Source organism: Cebus imitator, unplaced genomic scaffold (genome assembly GCF_001604975.1).
Source record: "Cebus imitator isolate Cc_AM_T3 unplaced genomic scaffold, Cebus_imitator-1.0 Scaffold213, whole genome shotgun sequence".
NCBI classification, from domain to species: domain Eukaryota; kingdom Metazoa; phylum Chordata; class Mammalia; order Primates; family Cebidae; genus Cebus; species Cebus imitator.
Window position 1 is genome coordinate 230,876 of NW_016107528.1, and position 13,707 is coordinate 244,582.

At 35.7% G+C, this 13,707-nt stretch overlaps 1 protein-coding gene across 1 annotated transcript in view; it reads left to right on the forward strand.

The window, feature by feature from the left end:
* Positions 1–13,707, forward strand: part of MTREX (Mtr4 exosome RNA helicase) — a 114,332-nt gene that overhangs the window by 5,580 nt on the left and 95,045 nt on the right. The window contains exons 2-4 of the mRNA XM_017548667.2: positions 8,945–9,082; positions 10,696–10,762; positions 12,092–12,154. Of these exons, the coding sequence (XP_017404156.1) occupies positions 8,945–9,082; positions 10,696–10,762; positions 12,092–12,154 (268 nt within the window). The remainder of the gene's footprint in view (positions 1–8,944; positions 9,083–10,695; positions 10,763–12,091; positions 12,155–13,707) is intronic.

Sequence of the window (13,707 nt, forward strand, 5' to 3'; positions counted from 1 at the left end):
AAGAAAAAAAAAATCCTCATTCCTCCTGACAATTACATAATTAAGCTTTTTCTTTTATATACTTATAATAGTTTAAAAATAATAATTTTGCTATTAATAAGATATTGAATGCAGTTTGTGGTTCTTTTTTTCCTTTTGCCCTCAGAATATATCATGGTAACAGTGAAAATACTCTGTAATAGTTCTTTTCTCCAAATGTTTATGCCACTAATTTGATATTTATTGTGTTCATTTGTTTCAGTGTACTTACAGTTTTTAAGAATTGCTAAGTTTAATTTTTAAGAAGTTATGTAAAAGATTTTATAGTTCCAAAATCAAAAGTTTAAAACAGTACATTCCTGCTTCTCTCCTTGCACCTTCTTTATTTCCTCCCTCACCTTTAGTTTTTGCTTTGTCTCATTTCTTTTTTTTTTTTTTTTTTTTTTTGAGCTGGAGTCTTGCTCTGTCGCCAGGCTGGAGTGCATGCAATGGTGCGATCTTAGCTCACTGCAACCTCTGCCTCCTGGGTTTAGGTGATTCCCCTGCCTCAGCCTCCCCAGGAGCTGGGACTACAGATGTGCGCCCCCATGCCCAGCTAATTTTTCATATTTTAGTGGAGACAGGGTGTTCACCCTGTTGGCCAGGCTGGTCTCGATTTCTGGACCTTGTGATGATCCACTCACCTCAGCCTCCCAAAGTGCTGGGATTACAGGTGTGAGCCACCGCTCCCAGTCGCTTTGTCTCATTTCTTTTTGAAAATATCAAATCGTATGTACATGTGTGTCTATCAGTTTTCTCCATTTTTCACTTTTTGTGCAAAAGGTAGCATTAAAAACGGTTTTTTTACTTAATATTTTGACTAAGAGATCATCTTATGTCAATATTAGAGATCTTTTTTTTAACAACTGCATAGTTGCAATCCTTCAATTAATGTTCTCTGAGTGGACATGGTATTATTTTCAGTATTTTGCGGTTACAGATGATGGAACAATGTGTGTTTTGTGCAAGTCTGTTTCTTGTTATTTTCCGTTTTGTCTTTGGAATAGATTCCTAGAAGTGGAATTACTAGGTCAAAGAGAGTAACTAAGTAGTCACTTTTGCTAAATGTAGCCAAATTCCTCTCCACAGGAGATTGTACCATTTTGTGTTTTCAGCAGTGTGGTAGCAATGACAGCCCCCTAGTGATGTCCATGTTCCTATCCCTATAACAATTGAAATTGTTAGGTTACTTGGCAAAGGAGAAAGTTGCAGATGGAGTTAATGCTGCTAATCAGTTGACCTTGAGGTGGAGAGAGAATTCTGGATTATCCAGGTGGGCCCAATGTAATAATAAGGATTCTTAAAAGTGAAAGAAGGTAGCTGAAGAGGGAGAACCAGAAAGATAGCAACATTGGAGGGATTCTGGCTGACATTAAAGGGTAAGGAAGGGGTAAGCCAGAAAATGTAGGTGATCTCTAGAAGTGGAAATGGCAAGGAAATGGATTTTCTCCCAGAGCCTTCACGTAGGAACACAGCCCTGCCAACACATCACCTTAATTTTGGCCTTATAAGACCTTTACTGCACTTCTTTCTTACTGACTATAAAATAGTAAATTTGTCCTATTTTAAGCCAACTGCCCCTAACCTTTTTGGCATCAGGGACCAGTTTCATGGAAGACAATTTTCCCACAAACCAGGGGTAGGCGGATGGTTTCGAGTTGAAACTCTTCCACCTTAGATCATCAGGCATTAGATTCTCATAAGGAGTGTGCAACCTGGATTCTTCCTATGCATGGTTCAAAATAGGGTTTGAACTCCCATGAGAATCTAATGTTGCTGCTGATCTGACTGGACACAGAGCTCAGTCAGTAATAGTAATGCTCGCTTGCTCACTGCTCACCTCCTGCTATGCAGCCTGGTTCCTAACAGGCCATGGACTGTGCAGGGATTGGGGGCCCATTTTAAGCCACTGGGTTTGTGGTAATTTGTTTTAACAGCAATAAAAAGTTGATACAAACAGTAATGTGTGAGAATACTTTATGGGCTTTTTCACAAAGTGTATTGAACTTGGATTTTTGTCGGTGATGTAGATGAGAAATCGTATTTCAATTCGTGTTAATTTATGTTTCTTTTTGTATGAATGAAGCAAAGCATCATAAATTCAGAGGCTATTTGATTATATTTGTGAGTTGTTCATACCCTTTACATATTTAAAAAAATGAATAGTTGGTCCTTTTCTTCTTAATTTTTAGGACCTCATTATAGACTAGGGATATTATTCCTGTAATGTAAATTGCAAATATTTTTCCCAATGTTTTGTCATCCAGAAAGTGTTAATGTCATATTTGCCATTCTTGTTGCTCTTGGATTTTTTGTCATGTTTCCTTTAAATACTTATATGGTTTTATTTTTTACATGTGTATCTGATCCATTTTAGACAAGTGCTTTTCATTGTATTAAACCAATTGCCCAGATATTCTAAAATCATTTTGACAAATATTTATTGTTATTATTTTTGAGACAGAGAAAACAACAACAAAACCCACATTCCATTGCAGCATAGAGCAGTAGTTAAGCCATTGGGGATTACCATCAGATTAACTTCTTTGCAGCCCTCAGAATAGAACTATTTCTGAGTATTTATGTACTTCATATAAATCTCCATCAACTAGGAATGTGGTTGTTCTACTCTCACATTTTAAAAACAGTCTGTATTTGTACTTGTGTATAATTGTACAGAGAAGTACAAGACTGTGAAGTTGGGGGCAGTGGCTCATGCCTGTAGTCTCAGCTACTAGGGAGTCTGGGGCCACCCTGAGTGGTACAACAAGGACCCAACTCAAAAAAAAACACAAAGGAAGAAAAAAAACCTGTGGAACGAGTACACTATTCTGTTTTGTACTCTGGCAGAAATCAAATAAATATAGAAATGACAAAGGAAATATTGCTACTGAACTGACAGAAATAAAAACAACCATCACAAACTATTATGAACACCTATACACATACAAAATAGAAAACTCACAACAGGTGGATAACTTCTTAGACACATACATCTTCCCAAGACTGAGCCAGGAAGAAGTTGATTCCCTGAACAGACCAATAGCAAGCTCCAAAATTGAATCAACAATAAATGGCCTACCAACCAAAAAAGGCCCAGGACCTGATGGATTCACAGCGGAATTCTACCAAATGTACAAAGAAATGCTGGTAGCATTCCTATTGATACTATTTATAAAAATTGAGGAGGGAAGATTCCTCTTCAACTTATTCTGTGAGGCTAGCATCATCTTGATACCAAAAATGGGCAGAGACACAACAACAACAATAACACTTTAGGCCATTATCTTTGATGAACATCAATGCAGGAATCCTCAGCAAAATATTTGCAAACCAAATCCAACAGCACATCGAAAAGCTAATCCAGCATTATCAAGTAGGCTTCATCCTCAGGATACAAGATTGGTTCAACATATACAAATCAGTAAACATTCATCACATAAACAGAACTAAAGACAAAACCATGTGACTATCTCAGTAGTTGCAGAAAAGACCTTCAATAAAGTTCAATACCCCTCCATGTTAAAAACTCTTAAAAACCTAGGTATTGAAGGAACATACCTCAAAATAATAACCATTTGTGACAAACCCACAGCCAACATACTGAACAGGCGAAAGTTGGAAGCACTCCTCTTGAAAATTGGCACAAGACAAGGCTGCCCCCCTCACCACTTCTATTCAACATAATATTAGAAGTCCTAGCCAGAGCAGTCAGGCAAAAAAAAAAGAAATAAAGGGCATCCAAATAGGAAGAGAGGAAGTCAAACTATCTCTTGTTTGCAGACAACATGATTCCATATCTAGGAAACCTCACAGTCTCAGCCCAGACAACCCTTCAGCTAACAAACAACTTCAGCAAAGCTACAGGATACAAAAATTAGTGTACAAATATGATTAACTAGCATTCTTAAACACCAACAACAGTCAAACCAAGAGCCAGATCAGAAAGGCAATCTTATTCATAGTTGCCACACACACACCTCCAGAAATACAGCTAACCATGGAGGTGAAAGATCTATTCAAGGAGAATTACAAAACACTATTCAAAGAAATCAGAGAAGACACAAACAAATGGAAAAACACTCCATGCTTATGAGTAGGAAGAATCAGTATCACTGAAATGGCTATTGTGTCCAAAGCAATTTGCAGATTCGATGCTATTCCTATCAAACTACCAATGACATTTTTCACAGAACTAGAAAACACTATTTTAAAATTTACATGGAACCAAAAGTAGCCAAGGCAATCCTAAGCAAAAAGAACAAAGCTGGAGGCATCACGTTACCCGACTTCAAACTATACTACAAGGCTGCAGTAATGAAACAGCATGATACTGGTACAGAAACAGGCACATTGACCAATGGAACAGAACAGAGAGCCAGAAATAAGGCTGCACATGTACAACCATCTGATCTTTGACAAAGCTAACAAAACCAAGCAATGGAGAAAAGACTCACTATTTAAGAAATGGTGCTGGGATAACTGGCTAGCCATATGCAGAAAATTGAAGGTGGACCCCTTTCTTATGCCATATATAAAAATCAACTCGAGGTGGATTAAAGACAAATGTAAAACCCAAAAGTATAAAATCCCTGGAAGACAACCTAGACAGTATCATCCTGGACTTAGAAATGGGCAAAGATTTGATGACAAAGACACCAAAGGCCATTGCAACAAAAGCAAAAATTGACAAGTGGGATCTAATTAAACTTAAGAGCTTCTGTACAGCAAAAGAAACTATCAACAGAGTAAACAGGCAACCCACCGAATGGGAGAAAATTTTTTCAAACTATACTATTAACAAAGGTCTAATATGCAGCATATTTAAGGAACTTAAATTTACAAGAGAAAAATAACCCTATTAAAATGTGGACAAAGGATATGAACAGACATTTCTCAAAAGACATACATGGGGCCAACAAGCATATGAAAAAATGCTCAATATCACTGATCTTTAGAGAATTACACATCAAAACCACAGTGAGATACCGTCTTAACACCTATCAGAATGGCTATTATTAAAAAGTAGAAAAATAACAGAAGCTGTCAAGGTTGCAGGCAAAGGGGATCACTTATAAACTGTTGGTGGGAGTGTAAATCAGTTCAGCCATTGTGGAAAGCAGTATGGTGATTCATCATTAGAGCTAAAAACAGATATACCATTAGACCCAGCAATCCCATTACTGGGTATATACCCAGAGGAATATAAAGCATTCTACCCTAAAGTCACATGCATGCAGATGTTCGGCGCAGCACTGTTCACAATAGCAAAGACATGGAATCAACCCAAATGCCCATCAATGACAGATTGGATAAAGAAAATTTAGTACATACACACCATGAAATATTATGCAGCCATGAAAAAGAACAAGATCATGTCTTTTGCAGGAATGTGGATGGAGCTGGAGGCTATCATCTTTGGCAAACTAATGCAGGAACGGAAAACCAAGTACTACATGTTCTCACTTCTAAGTGGGAGCTAAAAGATAAGAACTTATGAACACAAAGAAGGAAACAACAGACACTGGGGTCTACTTGGAGGGAGGGTGGAAAGAGGGATAGGAGCAGAAAAGATAACTTTTGGGTACTGGGCTTAATACCTACATGATGAAATAGTATGTAGAGCAGACCCCCATGACGTGTTTACTTGTATAGCAAACCTTCACATGTACCCCCAAACCTAAAATAAAAGTTTAAAAAAAAAACAACCCAAATACTTCTGCTTGGCACATGTTCTCTGAATAAGAGACAGTGGTTGTGCACAACAGTCAGTGCTTAACTTCTGTTACAGGTAGAACTAAATGTTATTTCAGGTAGTGTGAGAACTTAAAAAAACCTTTTTATTTGAAATAATTTCAGACTTAGAGAAAAAAATAAGAATGATACCAAAATTCTTGCACACCTTCATGCAAATATTCTTAATTTTAACATTTTACCACATTTACTTTATCCTCCCTTCCTCCTCTTTCTTTCCATACATGCATATGTATATGTGTATATTTGTGTATATATACTTTTTTCTGAACTGTTTAATTTGCAGATATGTTGCCCATTTACCTCTAAATTCTTAAGTTGCTCACTGTGTATTTTCTGAAAATGAGAGCATTCTTTTATGTAACCACAGTGCAGTTTATAATTATCAAAACTAGGAAATTATGTATTGATACAGTACTGTTATCTACAGACTTACCCAGATTTTGCCAGTGCTTTAATGTCCTTTATAAGAAAATAATTCCAAATAGGATTAAATGATTTGGTTGTCATGTCTTTTTTGTCTCATGTAGCGTGTACTAGTCTTTGAATTTCATGACCTTGACATTTTAGAAAGTGTTGCTAGGTGTTGCCAAATTCCTCTATAGGTTAGAGATTGATTTTTATCCTCTGTAATTACAGGCTAGTTATCCCAGTTTGGGTTTATTGGCCAATAAGTTATCATTAGTTGTTGGCCAACTTTGTTGTTTGGGTCTAATGGCCAATTTAGTGCTCTTTCTTGTGCTTTTTATAGAGCATGCTGCTTTTATGAACTAAGAAGTGTAACATTCTCAGATGATTTCAAGAAATTAAAACCTTATCCTTAAAAAGTAAGCTGGTTATCTACAAAACTTCATTTCCAGTCTTTCTGGATAACTCAGCTGTTTCCATCAAGTGTGTGCAGGTTCCACATGTGACATACATAATAAGCTATGAAAGAAATAAATAACTGGAGTCCCAAAAGTCTGACATGCAATTATTAAAGAATAATATAGCACTTCTCACCAGAAGTGTTCTACCATGAATTTCCGTTTCTCATGGTTTTGAGCACTTTGATGTTTCTTTGTTTTATTGACTTTAACCAGCTCCTAATAGAATGTTTTAGATACAGTGGCTTAGTTGTTGCTTAGTTAGAGATAGAATACTAGAATGTTACACCTACAAAGGATCTTAGTTATTGTCAAATATCTTATTTTACTGAGGCCCAAGGATATTGATGGCCTGTCCAGAAGAGGTTCACATAAGTAATCAGCAACAAATATGGGTCTAGAATTAATAGCTTTTTCGCAAAATTGGGAGTGACAGAATTTGCAAATTTTAGGTTTTGCTGTGTCAAAGAATGGACTTCATTATGAAAAGTTTGCTCAAGCATATGGATCAGTATTATTGTGTTACCCTTTATTAAAAATTCTTTAAATAAAACATAAAAGTGCAGATTGTGGGATGGATTTTTAGAGTGTGTGAACACATCCACGCAGCCACCATTCTGTACAAAAGAATAGAATATTACAGAAACCCACTATGTCCCTTAAAAAAATGACTGTCCTGATAACAACATGTGTTAGTTTTTTTTGGTTTGGGACTGCTATGTAAGTGGAATCATTCAAAGTGTATTTTTATGTTTGGCTTTGGCTCAACATTGTTTACAATTTGTGACTGTAAATGGAGTAGTAGTTCTCAAAGTGTGATTGTTTTGTTAGGGGATCAAAAGGGCAGAGTCACAGTTTTCCAAAAAGTCTTTTAACATACCCTGTCCCTTTTTCAATTATGTTTCTGTGTAAGGCTACATTTTTCTTCATATGCCTCGACCAAAAATGTGTCAGAAACAGGTGACAATCCTGCTGCTTCTGTTAAGCCTGACATGAGAGATTTGCAAAAATATAAAACCTATGCCATTCTCACTAAAAGTTTTTTAGAAAAGTTATTTTTTTAACCAAAAGTGTTACTCATGTTAATATATAGTGGTTTTGCTGTTGCCATTTTAAAGTGAATTAAGTATTTAAAAAATTTTTAGTTTTAATATGTAATATTGTAAATATCAGTAGATATAACCACATAAACAAAATTCATTATGATTTCTCATAACTTTTAAGAATGAGAAAGGATTCTGAAACCAAAAAGTTTGAGCCACTGACCTAGTATTATCTAATTTACATTTTCGTTGTAAGTAATGATGTTGACCTCCTTTTCATGTGCTTGTTGCCCATTTAGATATCCCCTTTTTTAAAGTGCCTGCTAAGTCCTTTGCTCATTTTTTTTATTGTGTTTTAAAAATTGATTTATAGTCCTCACCCCTAATTTTTTGTCCTGGTTAAGAAGTCCTGAAGATAATTTTCTCATTTTGTCTTCTAGATTCTTTGTTGTTTTTGCTTTTTCACAGTTAAATCTAAAATTCACATGGAATTGATTTTTCTGTATGGTGAGGTAAAGGTCAGATTGAATTCCCCTATGGATATTCAGTCTACCAAACATCTCTTTTTTTTTTGAGACAGAGTCTCACTCTGTCTCCCAGGATTCACTCCGAAGTGCAGTGGCGTGATCTTGGCTCACTGCAGCCTCTGCTTTTTGAGTTCAAGCAGTTGTTCTGTCTAAGCTTCTCGAGTAGCTGGAACTACAGCCATGCACCATCATACCCAGCTCATTTTTTGTATTTTTAGTGGAAATGGGGTTTCACCGCGTTGTCCAGGCTGGTTTCAAACTCCTGAACATCAAGTGATCCACCTGCCTTGGCTTCCCAAAATGCTTGGACCCAGCGTGCTCCACTCCAAACATCATTTATTGTCACTACTTTTGACCAGCAAATCTAACCACACAAAAAAATTTTCTTCCAAACAGTGTTACGCCTTTAGAGAAAGCATTAAATGTTTGTTAAAGGTACACATGTTAATGTCTAATGGTGTTTTAATCTACAGTTTTAAAGAAAATATATTTAATAGTTAATGTGAGTTTTAAAATAATTTTAAACCTTCAAAGAAAAATGAAATACAAATGCAGTAGTATTCAGTTTTACTAGTTATAAAGTTAAGATATTCTGGGCTTTAGCCAGTTGTTATTTGTAACATTCATATTTTTAAAACCTGACTTTCTGTTAATGGTATCGAGAAGTATTTTATGATGTTACCCTTAAAGTAAAAGTAGATACTGCAGAATTCATTCTAAACTATTTACTTTTCAGGAAACGTTTTGATGGTAAATTACCATCAGAATCAACTAATAATGGAAACAGTAAGAGAGATGCAGATTTCGAAGGTACAGATGAACCCATTTTTGGAAAGAAGCCCAGGATAGAAGAGTCAATAACTGAAGACTTAAGGTAATATTTCCATAGTCCTAAATGTTAGTAACTCATAATTTAGGTGGTTACATGAGATTTTAAAAGTTGTTTCCATGTTGATATTTAGATATACGCCCATGTTAGAGAAATGAAGGTATTCTTTGTATTTTTATACAGGCATGTAAATACAGAATACTTGCCTAAGTTTGGGGAATTGGAAAGCAATATAGAAAATACTCATCTTTTAATACTTTAGAATCCAATTTTGAGAAAAAAAAAATCTGAAAACCTGATTATTTTAAAAAGAAATACATTTTCTTTGTTAATGCCTCAGGAAGAGGTTAACTGGAAGAGTGGAATGAAAGGAAAAAATAAAACTGACCCAATGGAAGTGAGAAGGAACATTAGAGGGAATTAGATTTTCATTGCTGCATGTAGAGTGGCTACACATCTCCAGACTCCTGCTATGGGTGTCTGTGGCTGGAATCTCTGGTATCTGTCTGATTTTGGAAGCTGGAGCTTTCTAAAAGTTGATACCAGTAGACTTGGTCGGCTTATATTCTACTGTGGTAATGATCTTTACAACTCTTCTTACGTGCCATATTTGAACTTGGCACTATTGTTATAGTTAGTAAAATTATTTCCTATAAATGGTGATAGATATGTCCCTGAAATATTTAAGATGCACTGTTTTCCCAAGCTACTATAGTAAGTTACAAAATAATATTTATAAAGTCGTTGTTACTTGTTTGTAAATTTTGAGTTTGTCCAAAGTAGTTGTATTGACTTAAATATCAGAAGTACAATAACTAAGAGAATGTACCACCAGAAATACATCTATTTTTCTTCAACTTATCCACAGTTTTGTCTTTTCAGAGTCTAAGCAGAGAACCTAGATGAGCATAATGTAAGATTTTGATGAGAATAAGAAACTTTTTTTTTTTTTTTTTTTGGAGACAGTGTCTCATTCTGTCACCCAGGCTGGAGTACAGTGGTGTGATCATGGCTCATTGCAGCCTCAGGCTCCTCAGGGTCAGGTGATTCTCCTACCTCAACCTTTTGAGTAGCTGGGACTACAGGTTTGTGCCACCATACCCACTAACTTTTCAGTTTTTTGTAGAGTTGAGGTTTTGCCATATTGCCCAAGCTAGTCTTGAACTCCTGGGCTCAAGTGATCCACCTGCCTCAGCCTCCCAAAGTGTTGGGATTACAGGAGTGAGCCACTGTGCCTGACCAGGAAAACTTTTATAAATAATAGCAACAAATCAATTGGGCTAGTTTATTTTATATATTTTCTACTGTGTAATGCTTTTCAACCAGCTTATGTTTTGAAGTGGTGACAGTGCTTGGTAGAGGTACTTTTTATTCAAAATAGTTAGTGGAACTAAGCTGATATAATTATTTGAATAATCACTTGGCAGTCTATTCTGTATATATAATAAACGATGTTAACTGGCCATTTTTAATTTTTAGCATATATTTATATAATGTGAAAAATTTCTATGTATTCTTAATAGCCAAAGTTTTTCCTACTTTTAATACTGATGATTGGACAGTGTTGTTTTCTTTAACAGTGCAGAAGGGAGGCTTACTATAAAATTATAGAAAAGTAATTTATTTTTGTGTAACTTCAAGCAATTTTTTTTTTTAAGTTTGGCAGACCTGATGCCTAGAGTCAAGGTACAATCAGTTGAAACCGTTGAAGGGTGTACGCATGAGGTAAGCACAAACAGCATACAGAAGGTTAGTGTTATAAATGGGATTTTTCTTTGAACTATATAGTGTGATACAGCTAACAGTTTAGCCTTGAGGGCCTTGGAAACAGTAAATAGTTTCTATGGGGTACCTAATGGAAGAGTTGGGGCTTTGTGTTTAAACTTGGGTTCAGATCCTGCCCCAGCATTTTTCCTAACTATAATCTTGGGTAAATTTCCTAACCTCTTTGTTTATTTAAAAAAACTTTTTTTTTTTTTTAGTTTTTAAATGGGCAATGAAGGGATCTACCTTGTGGTATAGCTGTGAAGATTATATAAGTAAATTAGGTAAAGTACCTAGCACAGAGTAGGTAGATTTTTAAAACATTCAGACTCCTAGAGTCAAATAACAGTGCTACTTTTGCAGGTTACATGCTATTTCATATCTTGCTCCAGTGACTGATAATTTGCAGTTTCTTTGTTCTGCCACGAGATGGTGGTCAGTGATAGCTTATAGTATCCATTTAGAAGTGAGAATTTATACACATTAAGGACATAATGAAACTATAACACTGTTTCCTTCTCTTAAACTTTTTATTACAATATAAACATTATAGCAAATTATTTTTATAGATAATTGGAGAATCTCAATAAAAATCTGTTGAATAAGCAGAGTAATTCAAATTAACAAAAAAGTTTATAATATAGGTTTAGAACCTTTTTTTAAAAAAACTAGGTTCAGGAGGTACATATGCAGGGTTTTTTTGTTTTTTTTTTTTTTTGAGACAGAGTCTTACTGTGTCAACACTGCAACTTCTATGTTCCAGGCTCAAGTGATCCTTCTGCCTCAGCCTCCCAAGTTGCTGGAATTAAGGGTTTTTTTTGTTTTTTTGTTTTTGTATTTTTATTAGAGACGGGATTTCACCGTGTTGGCCAGGCTGGTCTCAAACTCCTGACTTCAAATGATCCTTCTAGAGTCTCTTTTTTTCTAACTGCCGTTCCCTGTCAGCATATGAGCATTAGAAAGTTTCTCTTTTTGTTCTATCCACTGTGTTGTTATTCTCTGTTGTAGTCATTTAAACCTTAATAAACACACAGTTTCTTCTGGGAAATAAACATCAGTTTTCAGTTATTACCCTTAGACAAATGTGAGTAGATGTTATTTTTGAGTGTTGAAACTAGCTTTTTGCCTTGTTCTTAAACACAATTATTTGATTTACAGTGTCCGAGGCAGTTAAAGTTCATTAGTTCATCAGTTTTATTTTCCAAACCATCATTTATTATGGAATGCTCAACACATAAGTTCTCAAATAGCTGGTGAGGTTTTTTTGTTTCTTTTTTACTTTGTTATCAGGTCGCACTTCCTGCAGATGAAGATTATTTACCACTTAAACCTCGAGTTGGAAAAGCTGCTAAGGTCTGTACTTTGGGTGATACCGTTTATACAGTTTTGTGAGACAGACTGTCTTAAAATTCTTAAGCTGTTTCAAATGAGATTTTTATATTTTCCGGAACATATGTATGTATGTATTAAGAACAAGTCAACTAAAGACAGATACAGTGAGAACTGAATCAGTAAACAACCATGTTGGAAACCAGCCATGATGTGAAGAAACTTTAAAATATTAAAATTGTGATTCTCAGCCTTTTAAAATAATGTAATGAAAGTTATTAACCTTTCTTCAGAAAAAAATACATAAGTACTAGTTTTTGCCTATGGTTTTAGGGTTTTAACAGGTTTCTAATGAAACCCAAACTCTGTGCTTTATTAGATGGATTTTGAAGGCCGGATAGACCTTTAAAGGCCAAGAATTTTTTTTTTTTTTTTTTGAGATGAAGTCTCGCTCTGTCACCACGCTGGAGTGCAGTGGTGTGATTTCAGCTCACTGCAGTCTCCACCTCCAGGTTCAAGTGATTCTCTTGCCTCAGTGCCCCAAGTACCTGGGACTGCAGGCTTGCGCCACCGCGCCCGGCTAATTTTGTATGTTTAGTAGAGATGGGGTTTCATCATGTTGGCCAGGATGATCTTGATCTCCTGACCTTGTGATCCATCCACCTTGGCCTCCCAAAGTGCTGGGATTACAGGTGTGAGCCACCGTGCCCTGCCTAAAAGGTCAATAAATTTTTAAGGTTAAATTTTCCAATTAATTTTCCAAGTAATTTTCTGTAGATAAAAAAGGCAATATGGTATTGTGTGCATAAACTCTTAAAGTCTAATAGATGTAATATTCTGCCTCTATGGAGTGAACTTAATTGAGAGATGTAACTTTTCAGCCTCAGAGTTTCCACCTGTGAAAGGAAATAGTCCAGGTGCAGTGTCTAACACCTGTAATCCCAGCACTTTGGGAGGCTGAGGTGGGGAGATCACCAGGGGTCAGGAGTTCATGACCAGTGTGGCCAACATGATGAAACCCTTTCTCTACTAAAAATATAAAAACCAGCCAGGCGTAGTGGCGCATGCCTGTAATCCCAGGTACTCAGGTGGCTGAGACAAGAGAATTGCTTGAACCTGAAAGGTGGAGATTGCAGTGAGCCAAGATCTTGCCATTGGACTCCAGCCTGGGGGACAAGAGCGAGACTTTGTTTCCAAAAAAACAGAGAGAGAGAAAGGAAATAATATCTATGGGGGCTGTTATGAAAATTAATAATAATATATGGAAAATGTGTTACACAGTGCCTGGCCACAGAGCTTGTTTTTAATAAGTGGTAATAATTATTTTATTATTAATATAATATATACCAATATAATGTAATAATGGAAACGTTAGAAAGCAGAATTCGCTTCTGTGCTGTTTAGGCAAAAATGTGGTTTACTTTTCCTTATTTTCACTAGTGCATAGTATATTTTCTAAATAGAATAATAAAGGAATACTTTGAGAATGCTTTTGGGGGTAGCCTGCTTGTGTTTTGATTTTAAGTGTGCTGTGATATGGCTAGATGTTTTTATGCAGATATTAATATTTTGTTTTT